Raw genomic sequence first — 21,883 nt, forward strand, 5'->3', positions numbered from 1 at the left:
ACTTTTTCTGCAAAGAGCCAGTTAACAAACATTTTAGGCTTTGCAGGCTGGGCAGTCGCTGTTGCAACTACTCAACCCCACTGATGTGGCTTGAGTCCTGCAGAGACAACAGGTAAGTGAGTGGGCGTGGCCATGTTCCGATAGAACTTTCTTTACAAAACAGGTGACAGGCCAGATTCGGCCTGGGGCCTGCAGACTCCGACACACAGCTCCAGTGTTATATTTCCAATGCCAAGAGCAGCGGCTGGCACACAGTAGGCACACAATAAATATTTGTTAAATGAATGAATCTAACTTATTCTTTTTAATAGTCGTGGAGTATTCCATTGCAAGAACAGCAACCTGGAGCCTATAGTTTTACAAATTGGTCCTCTTGTTTGTCAAATCGATTTCTAGGAGTGAGGTGGTTGGGTCAAAGGCTCGTGAACTTTGTTTGTCAATGGACCACTGCCTCCTTGAAACCCTTTCCTCTCTTGGCATCTCTGACACCATACGTTCTTAGTTTCTTTCCCTCTTCCTTAGCCACTCCTTCCCAGTCTCCTTTCCTGCTAAATTTCAGAGTCTCTGGGGCAGGCAGAATAACACTTCCTCCCATAGATATCCACATCCCAATCCTCAGAATCTGCTAAGATGTTACCTTACATGGCAAAAGGGACTTTGCAGATGTGATTAAGTCAAGGCTCTTGAGATGGGGAGATGATTCTGGATTATCCAGGTGGGCCCAATGTAATCACAAGGGTCCTTATAAGAGGGAGGCAGGAGACTCAGCATCAGAGAAAGGAGATGTGACAGAAGCAGGGGTCAGAGTGATTGGATGTAAGAAGGTCTCAACCAAAGTTAATGGCTTTGAAGATGGAGGAAGGGGCCACAAGCCGAAGAATGCAGACAGTCTCTAGAAGCTGGAAAATGAAAGGGAATGGACCCTCCTCTAGAGCCTCCAGAAGGAACATAGCCCTGTGGACGCTGATTTCAACCCAGTGAGCCACTTGACTTCAGAACTATGAAATAATAAATTGGCACTGCTTTAAGCCACTCGGTAGAATTTGTTACAGCAGCCATAGGAATTACATACAGGGATTAATAGAGTCCCCCGGAGTGCAGTTCTGAATTTTCTTCTCCTCTCCATCTAAATTTACTCTTTTGGAGTTTTCATCTAGTTTGTGACAAACTCACAAATTTCTATCTCTGGTCCACTCTGTGTACTTTTTCCACTTGATACTAACAGATTTTATTTGTTCCTAAATTCTTAACCCAAGTACTTTAGGAGGCATGTGCTTGGATCCTGTGGGCCCAAATTCATGTACTCAGTAAGAAAAAAAATTGCATATTCACAGCTAATCATACTCTAATCATTACATTTCCTCGGCATGTTGCTGAGATAATACCAGATATTTAAACAGTTCAGTATACCCTCCCTCTTCTTGAGTGGTGAAACCTCGTTATCCTTCCACTTCTGCTTAAAAACTCTGGTTAATCCTTGAACACTTAGAACACGAGAGAAGCCATTCACAGCATCATACATCCCCTCGTTGTCAAAAGCAATACATCAGGGGACAATTCTGTGCCTCAGCAGACATGTGTCAACCTGTGAAGACACTTTTTGACTGTCACAACTGCGGGGAGGGAAACGGCTACTGGCATCTAGTGGGTAGATGCCAACCAGGGATGCCGCAAAACACCCTACAGTCCACAGGACAGGTCCCACGACAAAGCACCATCTGGCCCCAAAGGTCAATAATGCTGCGGTTGAGAGATGCTGTCTAGATGAATCCTGTACAGATGTTTTTCAATAAGGGTTTGAATTCGCTCGGCCACATTTAAGCCCATATCCCAGTTGGAATGCACTTGTAGTGTGATGGCCTGCGAGCCTCTTCCAATCATCAGATTCACATTCATTTCAAACTCTGCCACTGACAATTTCCATTTTGGAATTCCGTTTCTGGAGCGACCCCTGATATATTCACTACACTCCATGTAAACATACCTGAGTCGCCATGTTCTTCCAAAACCCATTCAAGATGACAGCTTCTGGAATGCTAAATTTTTCAGACATAAGACAGCAAAACCTATCAGAATCCAGTTTACACCCACTTCGAATCACATGGTGCTTGGGAAATTCTTTTGGTTTCCAGCTAACATATATAAGAATATCCACTGGATTGAAATCCACAACTGTGCACTCTAGACTGTCCTTTACAATCTGAATAATTACGAATTCGAAGTTATTAACTCTCCTCTGGATCAGATTGAAGCAACTCTCCCTTTCTTGCTGACAGACTCCTGCAGTTACCTCCACAATTTTAGAATGAGCAGTGGATCACTCACAATTTCTGCCACAATTGTAGGTGTCTACAGAAACGCGCTCTCATACCGTACACCCATCATTTCTCCTTTGAGTTGTTCTTACAAGACATCACCAGAGGTGAGTTAGATTATCAGCAAGACTCCACAGAATACTGATGGCCCAACACTCTTTTCAATAATTATATTTGAGACTGGTTACTCTTCTGTAGTCGATGCTATTGGGCTTTTTTGCTAAGAGTAACCATTGGGCTCTGGGGAAACAGAGGTGAGAGGAAGTGGAGGACGATATCAGCTGCACCTTCCTCTTTGGGCAAATGAGTTGTGAGGAGAGAGGAGGCAACACGCCACTCCCTATATGCATCTGTTAATAAGTACTACCCTATTACCCTCCCAAAAGGAATGTTCAGTCCCACCAACACCCTATGAGTGCCCTTTCTTGGTTCACCTCTTGCCAATAACGAATTTGAACAAATTCTTAAATATTGACAACTTGATGAGTAAAAAAAATGTTATCACACTGTTGAATTCTCCTTTCCCTAATCACTATATTCCACGATTTTTTAAAAGAGATCTACCAAAAAATAATAAAATAAAAATAAAAAAAGATCTACCAATATATTTGATTTATCTAACTTTAAGCACAGACAGTATAGCCTCTACCACTAGATGCCAGTATTAACACTCGTCCTCTCCCAGTCGCGACAACCAACAAGCCTCCAGACTTTGCCAAATGTCCTCTGAGAGGCAAAATCGCCCCCCCTCAACGAGAAGTTGAAGAATATCAAGGTTGCACAGCTCAGGAGGAGCCGGAAGGCGTATACGGAAATATCTCAACAGCCAGTGTTACCTCAGTGATACCCCTCCCTGTCTTAGGTTCTGTGACACCAGGCTCTTTTCGCCACCTCTCTAGTCACTCCTTCCCAGTCTCCTTTTCCGTACTTAGGTTTCAGGGTACTCCAAGGTCTTCTGCTCTCCACTTAAACTTACTCCTTTGGGGTTTTCATCTACTTCTCCAGCTTTAAATGGCTCTCTAGTGACAAAGTCAAAAATGTGTATTTCTGCCACATAGACAAGGTGCTTTCCAAACACTGAGGGAAGAGATGGCATTCGGTCAACGGACTCTCCACATGGAGGAGAAAAGAGCGCACCTCTGTAGGAGGGCTGCCAGGTCTTGCTCAACCTTCCCGGGCCAGAGGCCTGAGCCATGCTTCCTTTATGAGCACCGACAGGGCGCGTGGGATTGCCATGCACACACCAGTCTACAGGCGACTCCAGCTGCCAGTGCTCCAAGAAAGACCCACGAAGGGAAAGCGGGACGTGCAGGCAGGCGGTGAAGGTTGATGATGGCGTGAGACCGCGAGGGACACAAGCCAGCAGGGCTGTGCGCTCGCAGCGCGATGGCAGCCGGGTCACCAGGACCTCCGAGCGCAAACCTTGGATTCCGCGAAATGGGCTAGTCAACTGGGCCCCCTACCCCTCCGCCGCCGGCGCGGGCAGAGTGTGAGCCGATTGGTGGAGGAAATTCGCAGTTTAATCTTAAGAGACCAATCAGAGACCACGCAGATCTATTATGACAACCTCGAGAACCAATGAAAAGCGAGGGTTCTCCTAGCCGGCCTCCCAAGCGCCAGTCCCTGAGACCACGCAAAGGAAGTTTTCTAGAAGGTACAAATTAGACGACAAGGCCGCGGAGGAACGACGGTATAGACATTCACAAAGATGAGCGGAGCAAAGTTCTGGGAGCGAGTAAAACTGCATCTCCCTGAAACCCGGCGGGCGGTGGACCTGCAAGCGACCCTCCAGCCCAGGGCTCCAGCGCGGGAGGCTACGTGCTGCGCGCTGACGTCACGCGTCGGGCCCCGCCCCCGGCCGCCCGCCCTTATAGGGTAGCCCTGGCGCGCGCGCACCATTGTGTGGCTGGACTCGGCCGCCGCTGCGGTGTGAGGCGCGTGTTCCGGCTTCCGCCGTCCCCGCACCCGCACCGCGGCTCCTGCCCTGTGGTCAGCCGTTCGGCAGCCAGCCCTCGGGCCCCCCGCCCGCCACGGACATGCCGCGCGTCTACATAGGACGCCTTAGCTACAACGTCCGGGAGAAGGACATTCAGCGCTTTTTCAGTGGCTATGGCCGTCTCCTCGAAATAGATCTCAAAAATGGGTGAGTCGGGCCTGTGCGCCCACGTCGGCCTGCAGCGTCCCGGGCCTGGCGGCGGCAAGCCCCACCGGAGGGAAGAGGCGGCCAAGGCCGCGGCGCCGCGTGGCAGGGCCTCCAAGATGGCGTCGGCGCGGGGCCGCGGGAGCGCGCGGGGGGCGGCGGGAGCGCGTGCGTGCGCGCCGCCGGCCTAACGACGCGCCGCCTGTCCCGGCCGTCGCGCCGCCCCCAGGTACGGCTTCGTGGAGTTCGAGGACTCCCGCGACGCCGACGACGCCGTTTACGAGCTGAACGGCAAGGAGCTCTGCGGCGAGCGCGTGATCGTGGAGCACGCCCGCGGCCCGCGCCGGGACCGCGACGGCTACAGCTACGGAAGCCGCAGTGAGTCCTGCCCCCGCGCGCTCCGCGTCCTTGGGACCCTGCGGGGCGGGCGCAGGCACGGGGGACGGGACGGGGCGGGGCGGGGTGGGGCCTCCCGGCCCGGGCAGGCGCGGGGGCCGGGGTCGTTTGACTCGGGGGCGCCCGGGCTCCGCTGCTTTCACGCCTGCCCGGGTAGCCACGGGACGCCGGAGCGCGGGGATCGGGCCGTGGGTTTTGCCTAGCCAGGGTTCGGGTGTTGGGGGGGTTTGCTAAGCTGGGAGGGGGTGGCTGCGTTGGGCCCCTGTCAGCACTGTCGTGGGCCCTGCCCGCGGAGGAAGTGAGGGATGACTGTATCGTTTATCTCCCTTGCTTACCTGTCAGTGCGTTAGCTAGAACTGGGAATGTCTTAGCGTAGTAGTTTGGGGGCAGGCGGGGTGGGGGTGGCGTGGGGGCGGGGAAAGGGGAGGAGATTTAAGTTAGAGTCTTAGAGTTATTAAAATTGACGGGGGCCAAACGAAATGCTATTTTGAACTACTGTGGCCTTGCACCACAAAGTAGATCTGTAAAAGCTTTATGCTGTACTTGAACTAGTTGGGGCATGTTATTGGGAGGAGGTGGGGGGATTTTTGGTTATGTTAAATGTTTGATGTTGAAATTGTTGCATGTTGAATTCAAACTTTTTAACAAGTCCTTGATGTTTCAATTTGAAAGTGACCAATGGGGCTGAGGCTGTGTCCACTGAGGCTAAGATGACTGCCTTTCCTGATTGGCCTTGGCTTTTCCATACATTGTGTGACCCTTGCCCTATGACCCTTTGGCTGACCTTACCGGAAGCCATGACGACAGCAGCCTTTTGCCATTAGACGCAGGGTGATGGTGAGGATTCCAAGGGTTAGACAAAACTGGTTAATCTGAACTAGGTGACTGTTACCTTGCGTGTTTTGTGGCCAAACCACCACCAAAAACCTCACACTGTGATGTAAGTACTTAGTGTAACTAGTAAACATTTTTGTAAAATGTAGAAATGCATGTAATCAGTTAAGTTTTATATTTTACAATGTTCTGTAAAATAAAACTTAGCGAGGTAAATTGAATAAAGGAGCAGTCACTTTCTAACAGATTGTAGGAGAAGTTTAGTTGGATTTAGTCTATTTGACTTGCCTTTAATTTAATTTATGGCAAATCACAACTGTATCGAAGGTTTAGCAATATAATAGCAAAGTCCTACTCCAGTAAATAAAAGTTGATATGTTTGTACTAACTTTTCAAGAACGTTATGCATTCCTATCATTACAAAGCATCTAATTATTTTCTTCGTGTGATAAAGGTGGTGGAGGTGGATACAGCAGTCGGAGAACCTCTGGCAGAGACAAATATGGACCACCTGTTCGTACAGAATTCAGACTTATTGTAGAAAATCTTTCTAGTCGTTGCAGTTGGCAGGATTTAAAGGTATGTGCACTATAAGATAAAAATGATATGATTGATACTTAAAAGGTAGGCTCTTGTTTTGCTTTTTTGTTTCTGAGAATCAGGTAGAGTGTGTAGATCTTTTTTCTTTAGATTTCTGGGTCTGATAAGACTTGTTGCTCTTTTAGGATTTCATGAGACAGGCAGGTGAAGTAACCTATGCGGATGCTCACAAAGAACGCACAAATGAAGGCGTAATTGAGTTTCGGTCCTACTCTGACATGAAGCGTGCTTTGGATAAACTGGATGGTACGGAAATAAATGGCAGAAATATTAGGCTCATTGAAGATAAACCACGAACGAGCCATAGGCGATCTTACTCTGGAAGCAGATCAAGGTAAGTTGTTGAATTATACGGATAGGAGAGGAAACAGTATCTTCCAAGAGCAAAGAAAAATTCAGATGGAAATGTTTCAATTAATGCTTAATTGAAATTAGGTCAGGTCTTAGTTTCTTTTTGGTTGTGCATCATTGGGTTCTTTTCCAGATGTTTTGATAGCAGGTTTAATTTGTGAACAATTACATTTTTTTGTTGGTTTGTGTATTGTTTTTCATAAGTTGTACAAATACTCATGTTGTAATGACTTGAGATTAAAATTTTTTTGTGTTTCTTGTTGTAGGTCACGGTCTAGAAGAAGGTCACGAAGTAGGAGTCGCAGAAGCAGCCGCAGTAGATCTCGAAGTATCTCAAAAAGTCGCTCCCGGTAAATGACGTGCCTTAGATGTTTTCTTGTAGTATACTTCTTTATGTAATACTTGTGTGTTTTGACAAGCTATTGAAAAAAAATCTGGCTTTTCTTGTCCAGATCCAGGTCTCGGAGCAAAGGTCGATCACGTTCTCGATCAAAAGGCAGGAAATCTAGATCAAAAAGCAAATCTAAGCCCAAGTCTGGGGGCTCCCGTTCGCGCTCTCGGAGCAGATCTAAGGATGAGTATGAGAAGTCTCGAAGCAGGTCTCGTTCTCGATCTCGTTCCCCCAAAGAAAATGGAAAAGGTGATATAAAGTCAAAATCTAGATCAAGGAGCCAGTCTCGCTCCAATTCACCCGTACCTGCTCCACCCTCAAAGGCTCGTTCTGTGTCCCCTCCACCAAAAAGAGCTTCAAGATCCCGTTCTAGATCTCGTTCAAAGTCAAGGTCACGGTCCAGATCGAGTTCCAGAGATTAACCCAGAACTCTCAGTTCTTTGCACACTATTACAGAACATTTTCCTACTTGCTTAGGCAGTTACTCTTCCACGTTTATACTTGGCCTCTTCTGCAGGAGGAGTCTCCTGAAAACAGGGGCGCACAGAAATTTGATTTGTGGCCAAATTTGATGAAAAAGATGAGGTTCTAAAGAAATGGTGGCATGAAGTCAAAGACCCTCTCCCTTCTTTGTAGAATTAAGATAACTTTGATTTTATAGCTTTTGAGCTAAAATAACTTTTGTAAAGATTAAGCTCATTTAGATTTTTTTTTTTTTTTTTTTAAGTATTTCAGCAGGATCTGCTGCAGGGGTTTTGTTTATTTGTTTATTTGTTTGCTTACTTTAAATTAACTGTTTCAAGCTTTGAATACTTAAGGCTTTAGAGGGAGAACTCAATCTTCAATTATGTTGGCTTTTTATAAAGCTTGAGTTATGTAAGATTTCAATAAAAGTTTGCTACCAAGATGATTGCCTTATTGAGTAGGTCACTATTAAATTCCTTTATATACTGAAAATCTGCTGTTTGTGGAAGCAGTATAAGTTCTCCTTATGTGTAAAACAAGGCAGGCCTCAGACCAGCAATAAATTACTCAGTTTGGATAATATTTTGTGCTGTTCATCAAATTTGCCAAAGTTATATCTGTTCCTTTAACAAGTTAAGTTAAAAATAAAAGATTTTGTAGTCAATCTGTTATACAATTTTGCCTAAATTGCTAGATTTTAAATAGTGAAACTTTTTTCAAATTTAAATTTGATTGAACTCTTCAAGAAATAGTTCCTAATACTGGGGATCTAGTTTAGCTTGGTAATCCCAGTTTCTGGAAGTGATTGCTGTAATTAGTGTTTTGTTAGAGTATGGTTCCATGGTCTTTAATGTTTGCTATGTAAAAATGGAAGTAGTCTTTCTTTGATCAGAAATTTTGTGGTTTTTTGTTCAAAATGGAAAAGAAATACTATGTTTTCTGTTAGAAGATCATTATATTTAACATAAAGGCACTTAACCTCATTTGGTAAAATCAGTGGCCAGTTAAAGTAAAATTCCATCCAACAGTCAATCCCATTTGTAGTTGATGGGGCTATGTCATAATTGGTTAGGTCATCCTTGTAAACCTGACAGTATGTGGTTGGTTTGAAAAAAATTTAAATGGATAAACCCTAAACTTTTTGTACTTTAACATGAATGAAGTGTAATGAATACTGTGGAAACCAAATTATACTTCAGATTAGTGGGAGTTACTCATTTGCCAATTAGTCCATACATCCATAAGCCCTAATTAGTTGAGATTGCAGTTTGAGAAATGTTACCTTCTCTCTCTTTGTTCAGATAGTTTTAAATAAAGTAGTTCCATTTACAAGTACTCATTAACCTTTGAAATCAAGATGTAGGTTATTTTGGCTCAGCTTTAACATCTTCCTTTGAGCTGTCACTATGTAAGGTGTCAAGGGCTGGTTTGTGCTAGGGCATGGTGGTACACTGCTCATTGTGCCACATATGTGGCTAGAAAGCATAATCTAGAGTTGGTTTGTAGGTTCAAATAATCCAGAAGGCATCTCTAGTAAAATGAGGCTGTGTAGAAAAATTGAGTCAAAGATATGGCTGTCAAAATCACAGGAGAAGCTGGGAGTCCTTGGTAATGAGTAGAAAGACGTTAAGAAATTTCTTAGCTTCCTGTTAGAAACTCCTAGAGCCTAATCTTGGAAATATAGTGCCCCAAAAGGTTGGTGTGTCTTTCGTGACGTTATTTACTTTGATACTTTTTTTTTTAATTTGAATGTTTCTAAGAAATGGGTGGGGTTTTTTTCCCAATATAAACTTAAGACTTTTGAGAGAATAAACTGGTGTCTGGAACTGTGGTTCATTATTTTGCATATTTTAGAACAGAAGTTAATGACTTCCATGAAGAGGCAAGCCTCCACTGCTTTTCAAAATTGATATTTAAGGACAGAGTTAGTTTGGGAATTGGCTTTGACCAAAGTTCTCTTGTTTTCAGGGAAAGAACAAAAGCTTTTACAACCACAGCCTTTTAAAAGGAAGGAGGGGGCAATATTACAGTGAATTTGGCTTTCTAAAAGAACGCAGCATGCATCAATTGGGCTTTATTGTGTTAATGTTACATGGCAAGGTAAAAGGCGGGTTTGTCTACCTTGCTAGCAGCCCTGGTAGTGGGTAATTGTGTAGGTAAATGCCTGTACCTAATTTTCTAGGAATAGCAATTACCAGCTTACTAAAAACCTAGTCCTATTCCATACCTGCAGACCTATGTCACTGGATATGCCAAACCATTTTATAACACTGGCCCATTTGAGAACAGAATCGACTAATAAAATGTTTCGTTCCTTGCTAACTTAGAAGTGGAATCTGAGTCTCTACAGCATGCCACATGTCCGTCTGTGGCTAGATGGAGTACTAAGCTGACAGAGAGCAAAGGAGAAGTGAGCGATACCTTGATTCCCTTTCCTTGAGCTGATAGTGTTTATTGGCGTGCCGTAGTGCCTTTATGGCCAGTTTGGGTCCTACCTGCTCCTGTGACTTAGCTCTGCCCCTCCAGCATTGTTACCACCTTTCATCTTGATATCTTCTTTCTCCCGCTTTGTTAACCTATTTTATGCTTTTATCTCCTCAATAAAGTGCTTACAGAGGGAAAGGCTTGTTTTGAATTTATTGTGTATTCCCACTTAGTGCCAGATATTTGGCAATTGGGTTTTTGAATTGGAGTTGCCATTGGTCAGCCATTCCTGACTTGACTGTGAGAAAAAGGTCTTGTTTCTGGTTCTTCAGAAACCTGAGTTTAGACCAACATAAGTAGATGTTTATCTTGGGCAAATCATTATCCCTTGTGTTTCAGTGTCGCTCGTGAAATGATAATATAGGGTAAACTTTCATGAATTGTGAATGTTAAAGGTTAATATATGAAAAGTACTTAGAGCAGATAAATGCTATCTGCTGTTATGAAGGATTAAGCATATTAAATCTTTTTTATATTGCGCTGCTTTATTTTCACTTAAAATTTACCTGATTTTATCTTGTGGTGGTTTGAACATTTTCCGTGATAATGTTCAGATAAACTAGGAAGCTTTAATCGTCTTTTCCCGAGTCCTTAACTTGATTTCCTTAATTTAGACTTGGAGCAATTTAGGCCTAGGAACCATCACATTTTTTATTATTTACCTTGCTTTCCGAAGGCACTGTTTTCTGACTTCATCCGGTTTCTGTGGTTGCACACAATTTCAGTGCTGTGGCAGTGGAATGTTCTGATTTACTTTTTTATTACAAAAGTAGTATATATTGGAATATCATATAAAGTCTCTCTCCCTTAGAGCCTGCTTACTAAGGTTTCACTATTAACCATATCTGCATCTGCCCTGACTTAACACCTGTGCCCTTCAGTAAGCTGTTCGTACCATGAGTAGTGTTCTGCAGCTTGTTTCTACTTAAAATATGCTGATACAAAGATGTACTTTGAATGGCTGACTACTATATTACTGAAGGGTGTATAGTTACATTTTTTTCAGTACCAGCTTTTTTTAAGTAATCTTTTGGCTTATTACGTAACAACGTGAATGAAAATTACTTTCAATATTCAAATATCATACAACGAAAATACCTATGTTAGAGCTCCTACACAGTTTAGCACGTAGTAATTGGTTTACACATGAAATTTTGAGCTTTTTGAGGCAGTGACCACATGTTGAACAGGATGCACCTGTTTTGTATCCCTAATGCCATGCATCCTTACGTTCACTAATAGGATGAGGATGCAGTTGAGTAATTGGTCTTCTACATCCTAAATAGCTTGTTAGATTTGCCTGGCTATCATATAGCAACCCCACGGATGGGCCCCCAGTATAGTACTTAATAAAGTGACTAACTTTTTGCATTTCTTTGAATAGAAAGGAATCATAGTTCAAAAACCAGAAGATAGATTAAAAAGGGTAATACAGTGAATTCCACCTTTGACCCCTTGAGGAAACCAGGATTACTAGTTATGCATCCTTATGGAGATGCAAATCTAGAACAAATCTTCTGCAGGTAGTTTCATCGGAGTTCATTTGAATTTTACAAAGGAAAGTGGTATTGAGTATTATAGCTTACACTAGGAAGCTCTTGTTGGTACTTAAATTTATAGTATTCACTGTTAACATCTGTATGTCAACACCCAATTTTGAGATTATTTCTAGGGAATTCATTACGTTATTAACATGAGGATTTATAACCAGAGGTAGGCTTTAAATCCTGGTTCAGTTCCTAACAGCCCTAAAGCATTAAAACACAGTGCCTGTTTCAGCTACTCGATTCCTCTTAGTGAAAAGCACTCAAGAAGTTAGGTTAAAGAAGGCTCAAAAAGAATGACTAGATTTTTTTTTATAATTGATAAAATTTCAAACTTAGGGAAAACTTGGTAGTACAAAAAACTATCCTCTTCCCATTCACCAATTATATTTTGTTTCATTTTTTTAATGGTGTTTTCCCCAAAACATTTGAAAGTAAGTTAGACATCTTGCTGGTTTTGGGGGGTTTTTGTGGGTTTTTTTTCCTCTTCCCAAATCCCCCCAGTACATAGTTGTCTATTCTAGTTGCGAGTGCCTCTGGTTATGCTATGTGGATCACCACCTCAACACGGCCTGATGAGCAGTGCTATGTCCACGCCCAGAGTCCAAACCTGCGAAAGCCTGAGCCGCCAAAGCAGTGAGCGCAAGCTTAACCACTCGGCCGCAGGGCCAGCCCCCGTCTTGCTGTTTTATCACTAAAAACGTGTGTATCCTAGGAACAGAGATGTGGTCTTATATAACTATAACATCTGATTATCAAAACCAGGAAATTTGCATTGATAGAGTACTGTTGTCTGATCCACAGTCCATGTTTACATTTCATCAGCCGGCCCCGTGGCCAAGGTGGTTAAAGTTTGCTTGCTCTGCCTTGGCGGCCCAGGGTTTCACTGGTTCGAATCCTGGCCACGGACATGGCACTGCTCATCAGGCCATGTTGGGGCAGCGTCCCACATGCCACAACTAGAAAGGACCTACAACTAAAACAAGAAAAATCTACATTTCATCAGTTGTCCTATCATGTTCTTTATTTTTCCATTCATCCAGGATCAGTTGCTGCATTTTGTTGTCATTGCTCTTTGATCTTTGATCTGGAGCAGGTCCTCAGCCTTTTTCTTGACCATGTCATTTTCAAATAGCAAAGGACAGGTATTTTATAGGATTTCCCTCAATTTGTGTTTGATATCTCCTCATGCTGGCATTTTTGGCGGTAATATCACAAGAATGAGACTCTCCTCGATGCATCATTTCTAGTGGCACGTTGTAATAGTAATCTGGATCACAATAAAGTCACTTTTTCCCTTTGTAATCAGTAATTTGGGGGATAACTAGAGTCTGTTAAATACCCAGTTCTTTATTAAACCATCACCCACTGTTAACATTTATTGTTGATTTTCTCACTTCTATTCAGTGGTATTCTACTGTAAGGAAGTGCTTTCTGTGGGAGGGTAGACTGTTGTAAAGGTAAGGTCAAAAGAAAGGGTTTTGTTTTTAGGAGGGGAGGGAGCTGGCCATTTTGGAGTTTGAGAAAGCTGCTGAGGGAGAGCTTTGATGGCAGTCAGACTGTACACCATTACCACTGAAAGTAGGGCGATTCCCCTACCCCGGGGCTAAAGAGGAAGTGAGAAGCAACTTTTACGTAGATGAGAGGAATATGCAATAGAAAGTAAGCTATGTCCTCGTCTATAAAATAGTGCCTTGTGATATTGTTGTGGGGAGTAAATGCTATTAACAAAGCGCTTGGCACATCACTTGTTATAGTAGCTGCCTTTATTAAAACATTCTCTAAGTAGAATAGTCAAACCGTAATATTCTTCTGGCCAATTGAGAAAAAGGAAGGCAAAGCAGAATTGCTGAATATGGTGCCCAGCTATTAGAGTAATATCTACTACTCTTAGTTTCTCATCATTCGTGACCAGCCTTGAGTGTACTATTTAAATACATTGCTGTTTTATTATGCTAAATTTCAAACACTAGCTAGAGAATAGTATGGTGAACCACCCATGTACTCATCCAGCTTTAACAATGTCTATGTGCCTATCCACTTTGTTTTCCAGATAACTATGAAAGAAATTCTAGACATTTCAGCTCAAGATATTTCAATGTATACCTCTGAAAAACATGTTGTGTCCTTAATCTATAGAGTCTCCTTTTTTTTCCGTTGTGATGTATTTGTTGAGGTTAACTGTTGAGTAGTTGCCTAGTCTTGATTTTGCTGATTGCATTCTCATGGTGTCATTTAGTGTGGTGTTCTGTCCCCTGCATTTCCTGTAAATTGATAGATGTAGAGCAATGGTTCTCAAAGTGTGGCTCCTGGGCCAATAGCATCAGCATCTCATGGGACCTTGTTAGAAGTGCATTTTCTCAAATCCCATCCCAGACTCACTGAGTCAGAAACAGTAAGTGGAGCCCAGCCATAGGTGTGTGTGTGTTTGTTTATTGGTGAGGAAAATGGCCCTGAGCTAACATCTGTGCCAGCCTTCTTCTGTTTTGTATTTGGGACACCACCATAGTGTGGCTTGACGAGTAGTGTGTAGGTCCATGCCCAGGATCCAAACCTGCGAACCCTGGGCCACTGAAGCTGAGTGCTCAAACTTAACCACTATGCCACTAGGCCAACCCCAGCCCTAGATCTTTTAAGAAGCCTTCCAGGTGATTCTGGCGCATGCTAAAATTTGAGACCCATTGTTCTAGAGGCTCTATCAGATTGCAGTTCTTTTTTTTTTTTTTTTTTTTTGATCATCTTGGCAGCCATTGGTGATTTTGCCTAGATCCATTAAACCATGAACCCATGATTGTAAACATTTTTTTCATTCTATTGCAGTTCTCCTTATTGATGTTGCCTTAGTCTGTCTTTGGTCACTGGGAGTCAAAGTGCCTCCTGAGTTCTTTTCAAACAACCCTAATAATCTTACCAGCTTCCTTGCTTTCTGGTATGGTGAGACATCCAGGCTCATCTTTCTAGTCCCAGACCTAGAATCAGCCATTTTTCCAACAAGCCATAGTTATTTTTATTTGGAAATGATATTTAGCAACCACAGTCTGGGCCCTTGGGGTGTTCATTGCAACTAGTTTGGTCTCTCTCAGGCCATACAGATCATGTTATTTTCTGCTCCTGCGAAGGTCCTCTCCAAGTTAAACATCCCCTCAACCCTGCTTGCAGCAGTTCTGAATCCCCTGACTCTCTCAGTTGTCTTCCTGTACTGTGATTTGAACTTTGGCCTCCTTGCCCTAATAGATGCTCAGCTGACTTCTGGACCAATTCTTGTATAGGAATGAGGAAACTCTCTTCAGTACCCTGCAGAATTTCTTCTGCACCTTCAGAGGGTTTAAAGCAGATAATGTGTCATTTTGATGGTGGGTAGTAGGAGTCGAAGAAAGGAATTCAGAGTCTGAATTTGTGTGATTCTAGAGTACACAACAGCATTATCATTGATTGGAATGAACAAATAAGATCTTAAATTATAGCTTTCACCCAACTTTGCTATACATGACATTGCCCTGCGGACCCAGCAGGAGCTAAAGCCCAGTTAGCTGTGGCTGTGATTGTAATAAGATGATTAGTGCTCAGAGGTTTTTTAGGAAGTCTGAAGAGTGTAACACCCTGAGTCACCATGGTGCCGGCCCACATTCAATAAACACTTATTAAAGGCCTTACCAGATGTGTGGTAGATGAAATTACTATCAGGAATTTTATTTATATATATATATGTCTTTTTCCCCTCCTATATATTCTCATTCCCCCTCTGAGTGGAATACTGTTGTCCCTTGGTTTTGGCCAGTGGAATCTTAGCAGGCATGACATGTTTGGTGGGATTAATCTATGTCATCAAGGTCAGGTCACAACAGTATTCTGAAGACCAATTGTTTCTTCAGTTTTCCCTTAACAAATACGATAGCTATCTTGCATTTGGCTCTCCCCCTGCCTGTTCTGAGCCCCAGGAAGCCAACCTCTGTTGACTCCATCCACATACTCCTTTGTCCTCTGGTTTCTAATTGGGTTCAGCCATTAGGAAAAAGCAGTAGGACAAGGGAGGGAGGGAGGAGATTGAGGTAGGAGTATTTATTCCCACAGCTTCCCTTCCTGCAGAGATAAGGTTGGCTGTGGCTCCCAACTGAAGGGTGTAGTGTCTGCTCCAGCACCCAGCCCACACCTTTATAAATAGACCCTTCATTCTCTTCAGATTTACTCAGTTGGAGTGTGCCATTTGTTTCCTTTCCTGACCCTAACAGATAGCAAGTAAATTAAGCAATAAGTATATATTTCATATTTCAAAGGAGTATAAAACATTATACTTAATGTAGATTAAGGAAAGTTATAAAAGTTCGCTGTTTTTCCATTCACTACTGAAAGCCAGAAGGTTCCTGAATTAACAAGTGCACCAAAGAAATTTATTGTTATCTTCCAGTAGATTAGCTTTTCTAGGAGAGATACCACTAAATTGCTCATCCCTATATCTGGCTGACACCATCCAAATGCCTAGGTTGTTCCAGAAAGCCAGTTATGTTCCTTGAGAGGAAGAAAAAGGGAGAGTAGAAGGTAACTTTCCAGCAACCTCATTCCAAACCACTGATTACAGGATACAAAGTGCAGTAGAATGAATGCGTATGTTTCCCCAAAATTAGGTTGAAACCTAATCCCCAAAGTGATGATATTTGGAGGTGGGTCCTTTGGGAGGTGATTAAGTCAGGAGGCTGGAACCCTCAGAAGTGGAATTAGTGTCCTAATAAAAGAACCCAGAGAGCTCCCGTTCCCCTTTCTCCATGTGAGGACACAGCAAGAAGATGGCCGTCTGAGCCAGGAAGCAGGCCCTCCCTAGACACCGTATCTGCTGGCACCTTGGTCTTGGACTTCCCATCCTCCAGAACCGTGAGAAAAATTCTGTTGTTATAAGCCACCCAGTCCATGGTATTGTGTCAGAGCAGTTCAGATGCACTAAGACATGAAGGTACCTGATGAAGGAGAAGATTGCCTGGAGCAGACAGAGCCAGAGCAAAGTAAGATAAAGACTTGTACAGAGGCTTCAGGTTCTGAGGTCACCTTAAGTGGTGTTTGTCTCCACTTGACAAGGTAATTCTTCGGGGAGAAAATCCTTGGTACTGGGAAATAAAACACGCTTTGTCATACTTCTGGGAGAGGATATACAACCTTAGATATCTAGTTTTTTAATTTGTGTACCATAGCACAATAGCAATAGTAAAAATATTCTTTCTGCACCTACTCTGTGCCGGGCACTGTTCTAAGCACTGGAGATTGAGTGGTGAGTATGACTCACAATGTCTCTGTCCAACCTATGACAAAGTGCCACTTCCTTGAACGTGCTCCAAAATCACCTAACAAACCATATTTGCCATTTCTAATACACTTTGCTAGGATATCCTACCTCCTGTTAACCCAGGATTTCCATGTTTCTGTAAGTCCTCAACAAGAACCTCTCGGATGTGCTCTAATCCTGAGTAACTTGCCTGCATTGCCTCCTGGAAGCCCAAGGTCTCTGCAGAGATGGTGGAAGTGTGTCAGGTAGAGCAGAGGCAGCGGCAAAGATAGGTGAGAGGGTCGGGTCCTAGCTTGGCTGTGTACTAGCTTGTGAGGCCTTAACCGAGGCTGGTGACCTTGGAACTTCAGTTTTCATCCCTCAAATGGAGCTGCCTTTTTCAGAGGGCCGCTGAGGATTAAAACTGCAAAGCACATGGCTTTGTAGAACTGGACTCTGTCCCTGGGTCCTGATGCCAAGGCACGGTTTGACTTTTCCAGGATCCTTAGCAGAATTCCCTGTTCAAATTCTTTAAAAACTTGAAACTGATTTTTTAAAATAGAGCTCTTTTGGAGCTTCTTCAAGGCAAATGAAAACAGGATTGAACAAAAAAACAACCCACTAACTGGGAAAAAATATTTGCAAGTCATATATCTGACAAAGGCTTAATATCCATAATATATAAAGAATTCTCACAACTCAACAACAAAACATCAAACAACCCAATCAAAAAATGGGCTGGAGACATGAACAGACATTTCTCCAAAGAAGATATACTGACGGCCAACAGGCACATGAAAAGATGCTCCTCATCGCTGATCATCAGGGAAATGCAAATCAAAACTACACTAAGATATCCCCTTACACCTGTTAGAATGACAAAAATATCTAAAACTAATAGCAACAAATGTTGGAGAGGTTGCGGAGAAAAAGGAACCCTCATACACTGCTGGTGGGAATGCAAACTGGTGCAGCCACTATGAAAACAGTATGGAGATTCCTCAAAAAATTAAAAATAGAACTACCATACGATCCAGCCATCCCACTACTGGGTATTTATCCAAAGAGCTTGAAGTCAGCAATCCCAAAAGTCCTATGCACCCCAATGTTTATTGCAGCATTGTTTACAATAGCCAAGACATGGAAGCAACCTAAGTGTCCAGCAACAGACGAATGGATAAAGAAGATGTGGTACATATATACAATGGAATACTACTCAGCTGCAAAACAGAACAAAATCATTCCATTTGCAATAACATGGATGGACCTTGAGAGAATTATGTTAAGTGAAATAAGCCAGCGAGAGAAGGATAATCTGTGTATGACTCCACTCATATGAGGAATTTAAAATTATGGACTAAGAACAGTTTAGGGGATACCAGGGGAAAGGTGGGGTGGGGGGTGGGCACAAAGGGGGAAGTGGTGCACCTACAACATGACTGACAAACATTAATGTACAACTGAAATTTCACAAGATTGTAACCTATCAATAACTCAATAAAAAATAAATAAATAAAATAGAGCTCTTTTGGTTGAAGTAGAGGAATTCCCCGGAATCCTCTCCCCAAACACCAGCCACCTTTTTCTCCAATCATTCACTCCTTTTTCCCAAATTATGTCCCTAGAGATGTACTGTGAAAATTCTCTTCTCTTTTTGTTTTTTCCTCCCCAAAGCCCCAGCATGTAGTTGTGTATCCTAGTTGTAAGCCATTCTAGTTCTATGTGGGATGCCACCACAGCATGACGTAACGAGCAGTGTGTAGGTCCGTGCCCAGGATCTGAAGCAGTCAACCCTGGGCTGCAGAAGCAGAGCACGTGAACTTAACCACTTGGCCACAGGGCTGTCACCTGTCACAAGCTTCTAAACCACATGCTTCAGAAACATCCTGACCTGATACTTTCCAAACACTGCCTGCTTCTGTTTTGGCAATTGCTGTGCATACTTTCCCAAAATGGATCATTTGAATGGATTTACCTCTCCAGGTTGCCATCTAGAACCTGGGGTTATAGACCAACCTCCCCAATACCTGCCCAGACTCTTTGCTTATTCTGAAAGAACTTGTTTTAATTTTTTGTGTCCCGTGTTCTTTGGATCTCCGTAGTAACTTTTTTAAATGAGTAGTTAGTTTTAATGTGTATATATGAATCACTTCCATCAGCATATCTCAGCACACAGTAACACTATGAAGATAACTGTGAATGAGGGCACTTTATAAGAGGATTAGTTACTTGGCCAATGTTATTGTTAGTTTATATGGTGGGAAGAATAATGGTTCCCCCAAAAGATGTCCACATCCTACTTCCTGGAATCTACGAATATGTTATGTTATATGGCAAGGGGGAATTCCGTTGCAGGTGGAATTAAGTTTGCTGATCAGCTGACTTTAAAATAGGGAGATTATCCTGATTATTTGGGCAGGCCCAATGTAGTCACAAGGGTCCTTAAAAGATGAAAATAGAAGGCAAAAGAGAATCACAGTGGTGTGACATGAGAAAAACTTGACTGGCCATTGCTGGCTTTGATGATGGAGGAAGGGGCCACATGCCGCGGAAGGTGGGCAGCCTCTAGAAACTGGAAAAAGACAAGAAAATGAATGTTCCCCTAAAGCTCCCAGAAGAGAACACAGCTCTGCTGACGCCTGGAGACCCAGGGAGACCCATTTTGGACGTCTGACCTCCAGGACTGCAAGATAATAAATTTGTGGGGGGTTTTTAACCAGTAGCTCCCTAGTACCATGTTCAGCATTGATAGAAAACTAATAAAGCTTGATCAAGTGATTCTTTTTCATTGGGTTCCTCAGCTTCATCATAAGACATGAAGTCTATCATGTTGCGAACAAGGTTCAGATATTTCACAGGGTGGAGTAAGGGAAATAGCTGAGGCTCTGGCCATCACTGAGACAAATTTTCCTAGTGGTCACAGACACGTTTTTTCACAAACAAAATTCACAACAATAAATTCCCAAAGTCAAATATAAATTTTGTGAGTCTCTGATGTTCTCAATAGCACACACCCATGCCCAGGGGGAAGCAGGACCTGAAGCTAATCATATTTGGAAACTTGTGCATCCCCTACCTTTCCCACCATGGGGCTCACAAGTATTTAGTCTGGGGGTGGGGAGTATCCAGTCTTTATCCAGGGGTTTCAGTTCCAATTTGCAGTATCACATGGACCCCAGATCCCATCTCCTGTCATTATGTGTGGGATGAAACCCAAGTCACTAGCAAGTGGTTCCTGTCTATAGCCAATAACCACCTGCAGGGCAGGAGACGTCAGCCCAGCCCCTTGTTGCTCAGCTTCACTGTTTCTGGCTCCTGCTGATTTCCACTTCTTGCTAGTTCAGCCGTGAATTTATTTTCCTTCCTCCTTTGCTTGCTTCCTTCCACGTTCTTGTAATATTTTATCCAGGGTTTTGGCGTGTTTGTGCTAGAAAGGGCTCCCAATTAGCAAAGTCTGCCATGTCACTGGAACCATAAGTATTTTTACACTTACATAAAGGGCACGTCCTGATGATTTTCCTAATATACATGGATTGCTCCAATGTTGAATTAAAATCTGTAGGAACAGAAAGTTCTGGCTGCTTACAAACAGCTTTCTCAGTGCTTCTATTCATCAACATTTCAAAAGTTTGGGTCCACTCTTGGGTAGGGAGTCAACCTGGGGAAAACACCGGAGGCTATTAACTTGTTGAAGAGGAGGCTGTCACTGGAGGGAAGGACGACTAGTTCACCTGCTCCTGTGAGCTATATAAGAGGCGGAACCTTCCCCAAATCACATCAACTTGGGAGAGTCTCTCCATTCCTGAAGGTGTTCAAGCAAGCCCACCATAGGTATTGAGACCACCAAAATACTGTGAATGAGCAGAAAAATAATGTCTCAGCAACTCAAGTCGCTGTTAGTTGTTCTTTCCTGCATCCTACTAGCTCAGATTCCACTTGTCTGTCTTAATCACTACCTAGAAGATACATTTGTTAGAGAAGCCATGGTGTTTGTGTAGTTTCACCACTTTCTTTTAATCTGAATACCTAAAATCTTTTGGAGTCTAAAACAAGTACAGTCTGGGTAGACAAGAAATGAGCGGATGGTTGTGTGTGTATTGGTGTGTATAAAGAGACTTCCATTGTTATGGCAACCAGCATCCTCAACTGATGCAATCTTATTCCCAATAATACAAGATGTGATTAAAAATTGCCATTGCAGCAAGGAAGGAAAACGTAATGCGTTGACGTGGCAACCGGAATAGTTAAAGTCTGCATAAATTTAAACCTGATGATCACAACAATTTGGGGAATTTGCCTATGCGTAACTAGAGACCCTTTTCACATCTGAACTGGAAGTCAGGAGCGTGGAGCTCTGACCTGTGGCCATGACCTTAGGCCAAATGGACCGCAATGTCCTTTTCTGTAAAATGAAGGATTACATTAAATCATTGGTGTGAGAGAAGGGCCCCGTCTCTGGGCTGTACCAAGTGTTGCCCTGTTTTCGTCTGCGTGCAATAAATCATTAGTCAGTGAACAGATATGTATTGAGCACCCACTCAGTGTCCAGCTCTGGGCTAGGTGCTAGGGATACAAAAACGAATGTTTCCTTCCCTCTTGGAGCTTGCAGTCTCAACTTGTCCAATTATACAAATCTACACGAAGTTACAGATGTGGTATGTGTAAGAAAGAGAAGTATTTTGTGCTACAAGAACCAATAACAGGGAGATGTCACTAGTGAGATAAACCAAGGAAACGGAAGCACAGAGAAGCGGTGACTTGCTCAAGGCAACACCACAACAGGAACCGTTACTGAAAACAGAGACCATGAAGTAATAGTCTTTACAAATGGAGAAAGAGAGGACCAGGAGAATAAAGTGATGTGTCCTAGGTTACACCATCAGTCAATGGCAGTGGGCTCATCCAAACGCAGGTGCGGCTGATGTCTCCCTTTAGGCCAGGCAGGGCCAGGATCAGAGCTCACGCCGCGCGGGCCTCCTTTCTTCTGGTCGCTAGGCCCTTCACCCCTCCTGAGGCAGTTTTCTGACTCTCCTTGTCTCTTCTTCTCCAAGTTGGGGGGCAGGCGCGGTGAGAAGGCGTTGGACAGCGCAGCGACCCGGCCGGGGTGCGTGC

The 21,883-nt window shown here is 43.3% G+C and overlaps 1 protein-coding gene and 1 pseudogene across 1 annotated transcript; one reads left to right on the forward strand and one right to left on the reverse strand.

Annotated features, from left to right (window-relative positions):
- Window positions 1-1,761: 1,761 nt before the first annotated feature.
- LOC138920266 (L-lactate dehydrogenase B chain pseudogene) lies at window positions 1,762-3,510 on the reverse strand (annotated as a pseudogene).
- SRSF6 (serine and arginine rich splicing factor 6) lies at window positions 3,191-10,114 on the forward strand. Its single transcript, XM_023626595.2, has 6 exons — window positions 3,191-4,458; window positions 4,685-4,833; window positions 6,140-6,264; window positions 6,411-6,619; window positions 6,903-6,986; window positions 7,089-10,114. The coding sequence occupies exons 1-6, from the start codon at window positions 4,352-4,354 to the stop codon at window positions 7,447-7,449; spliced, it is 1,035 nt and encodes a 344-aa protein (XP_023482363.1). The 5' UTR covers window positions 3,191-4,351; the 3' UTR covers window positions 7,450-10,114.
- Window positions 10,115-21,883: the final 11,769 nt, after the last annotated feature.

This window comes from Equus caballus, chromosome 22, assembly GCF_041296265.1.
Source record: "Equus caballus isolate H_3958 breed thoroughbred chromosome 22, TB-T2T, whole genome shotgun sequence".
NCBI classification, from domain to species: domain Eukaryota; kingdom Metazoa; phylum Chordata; class Mammalia; order Perissodactyla; family Equidae; genus Equus; species Equus caballus.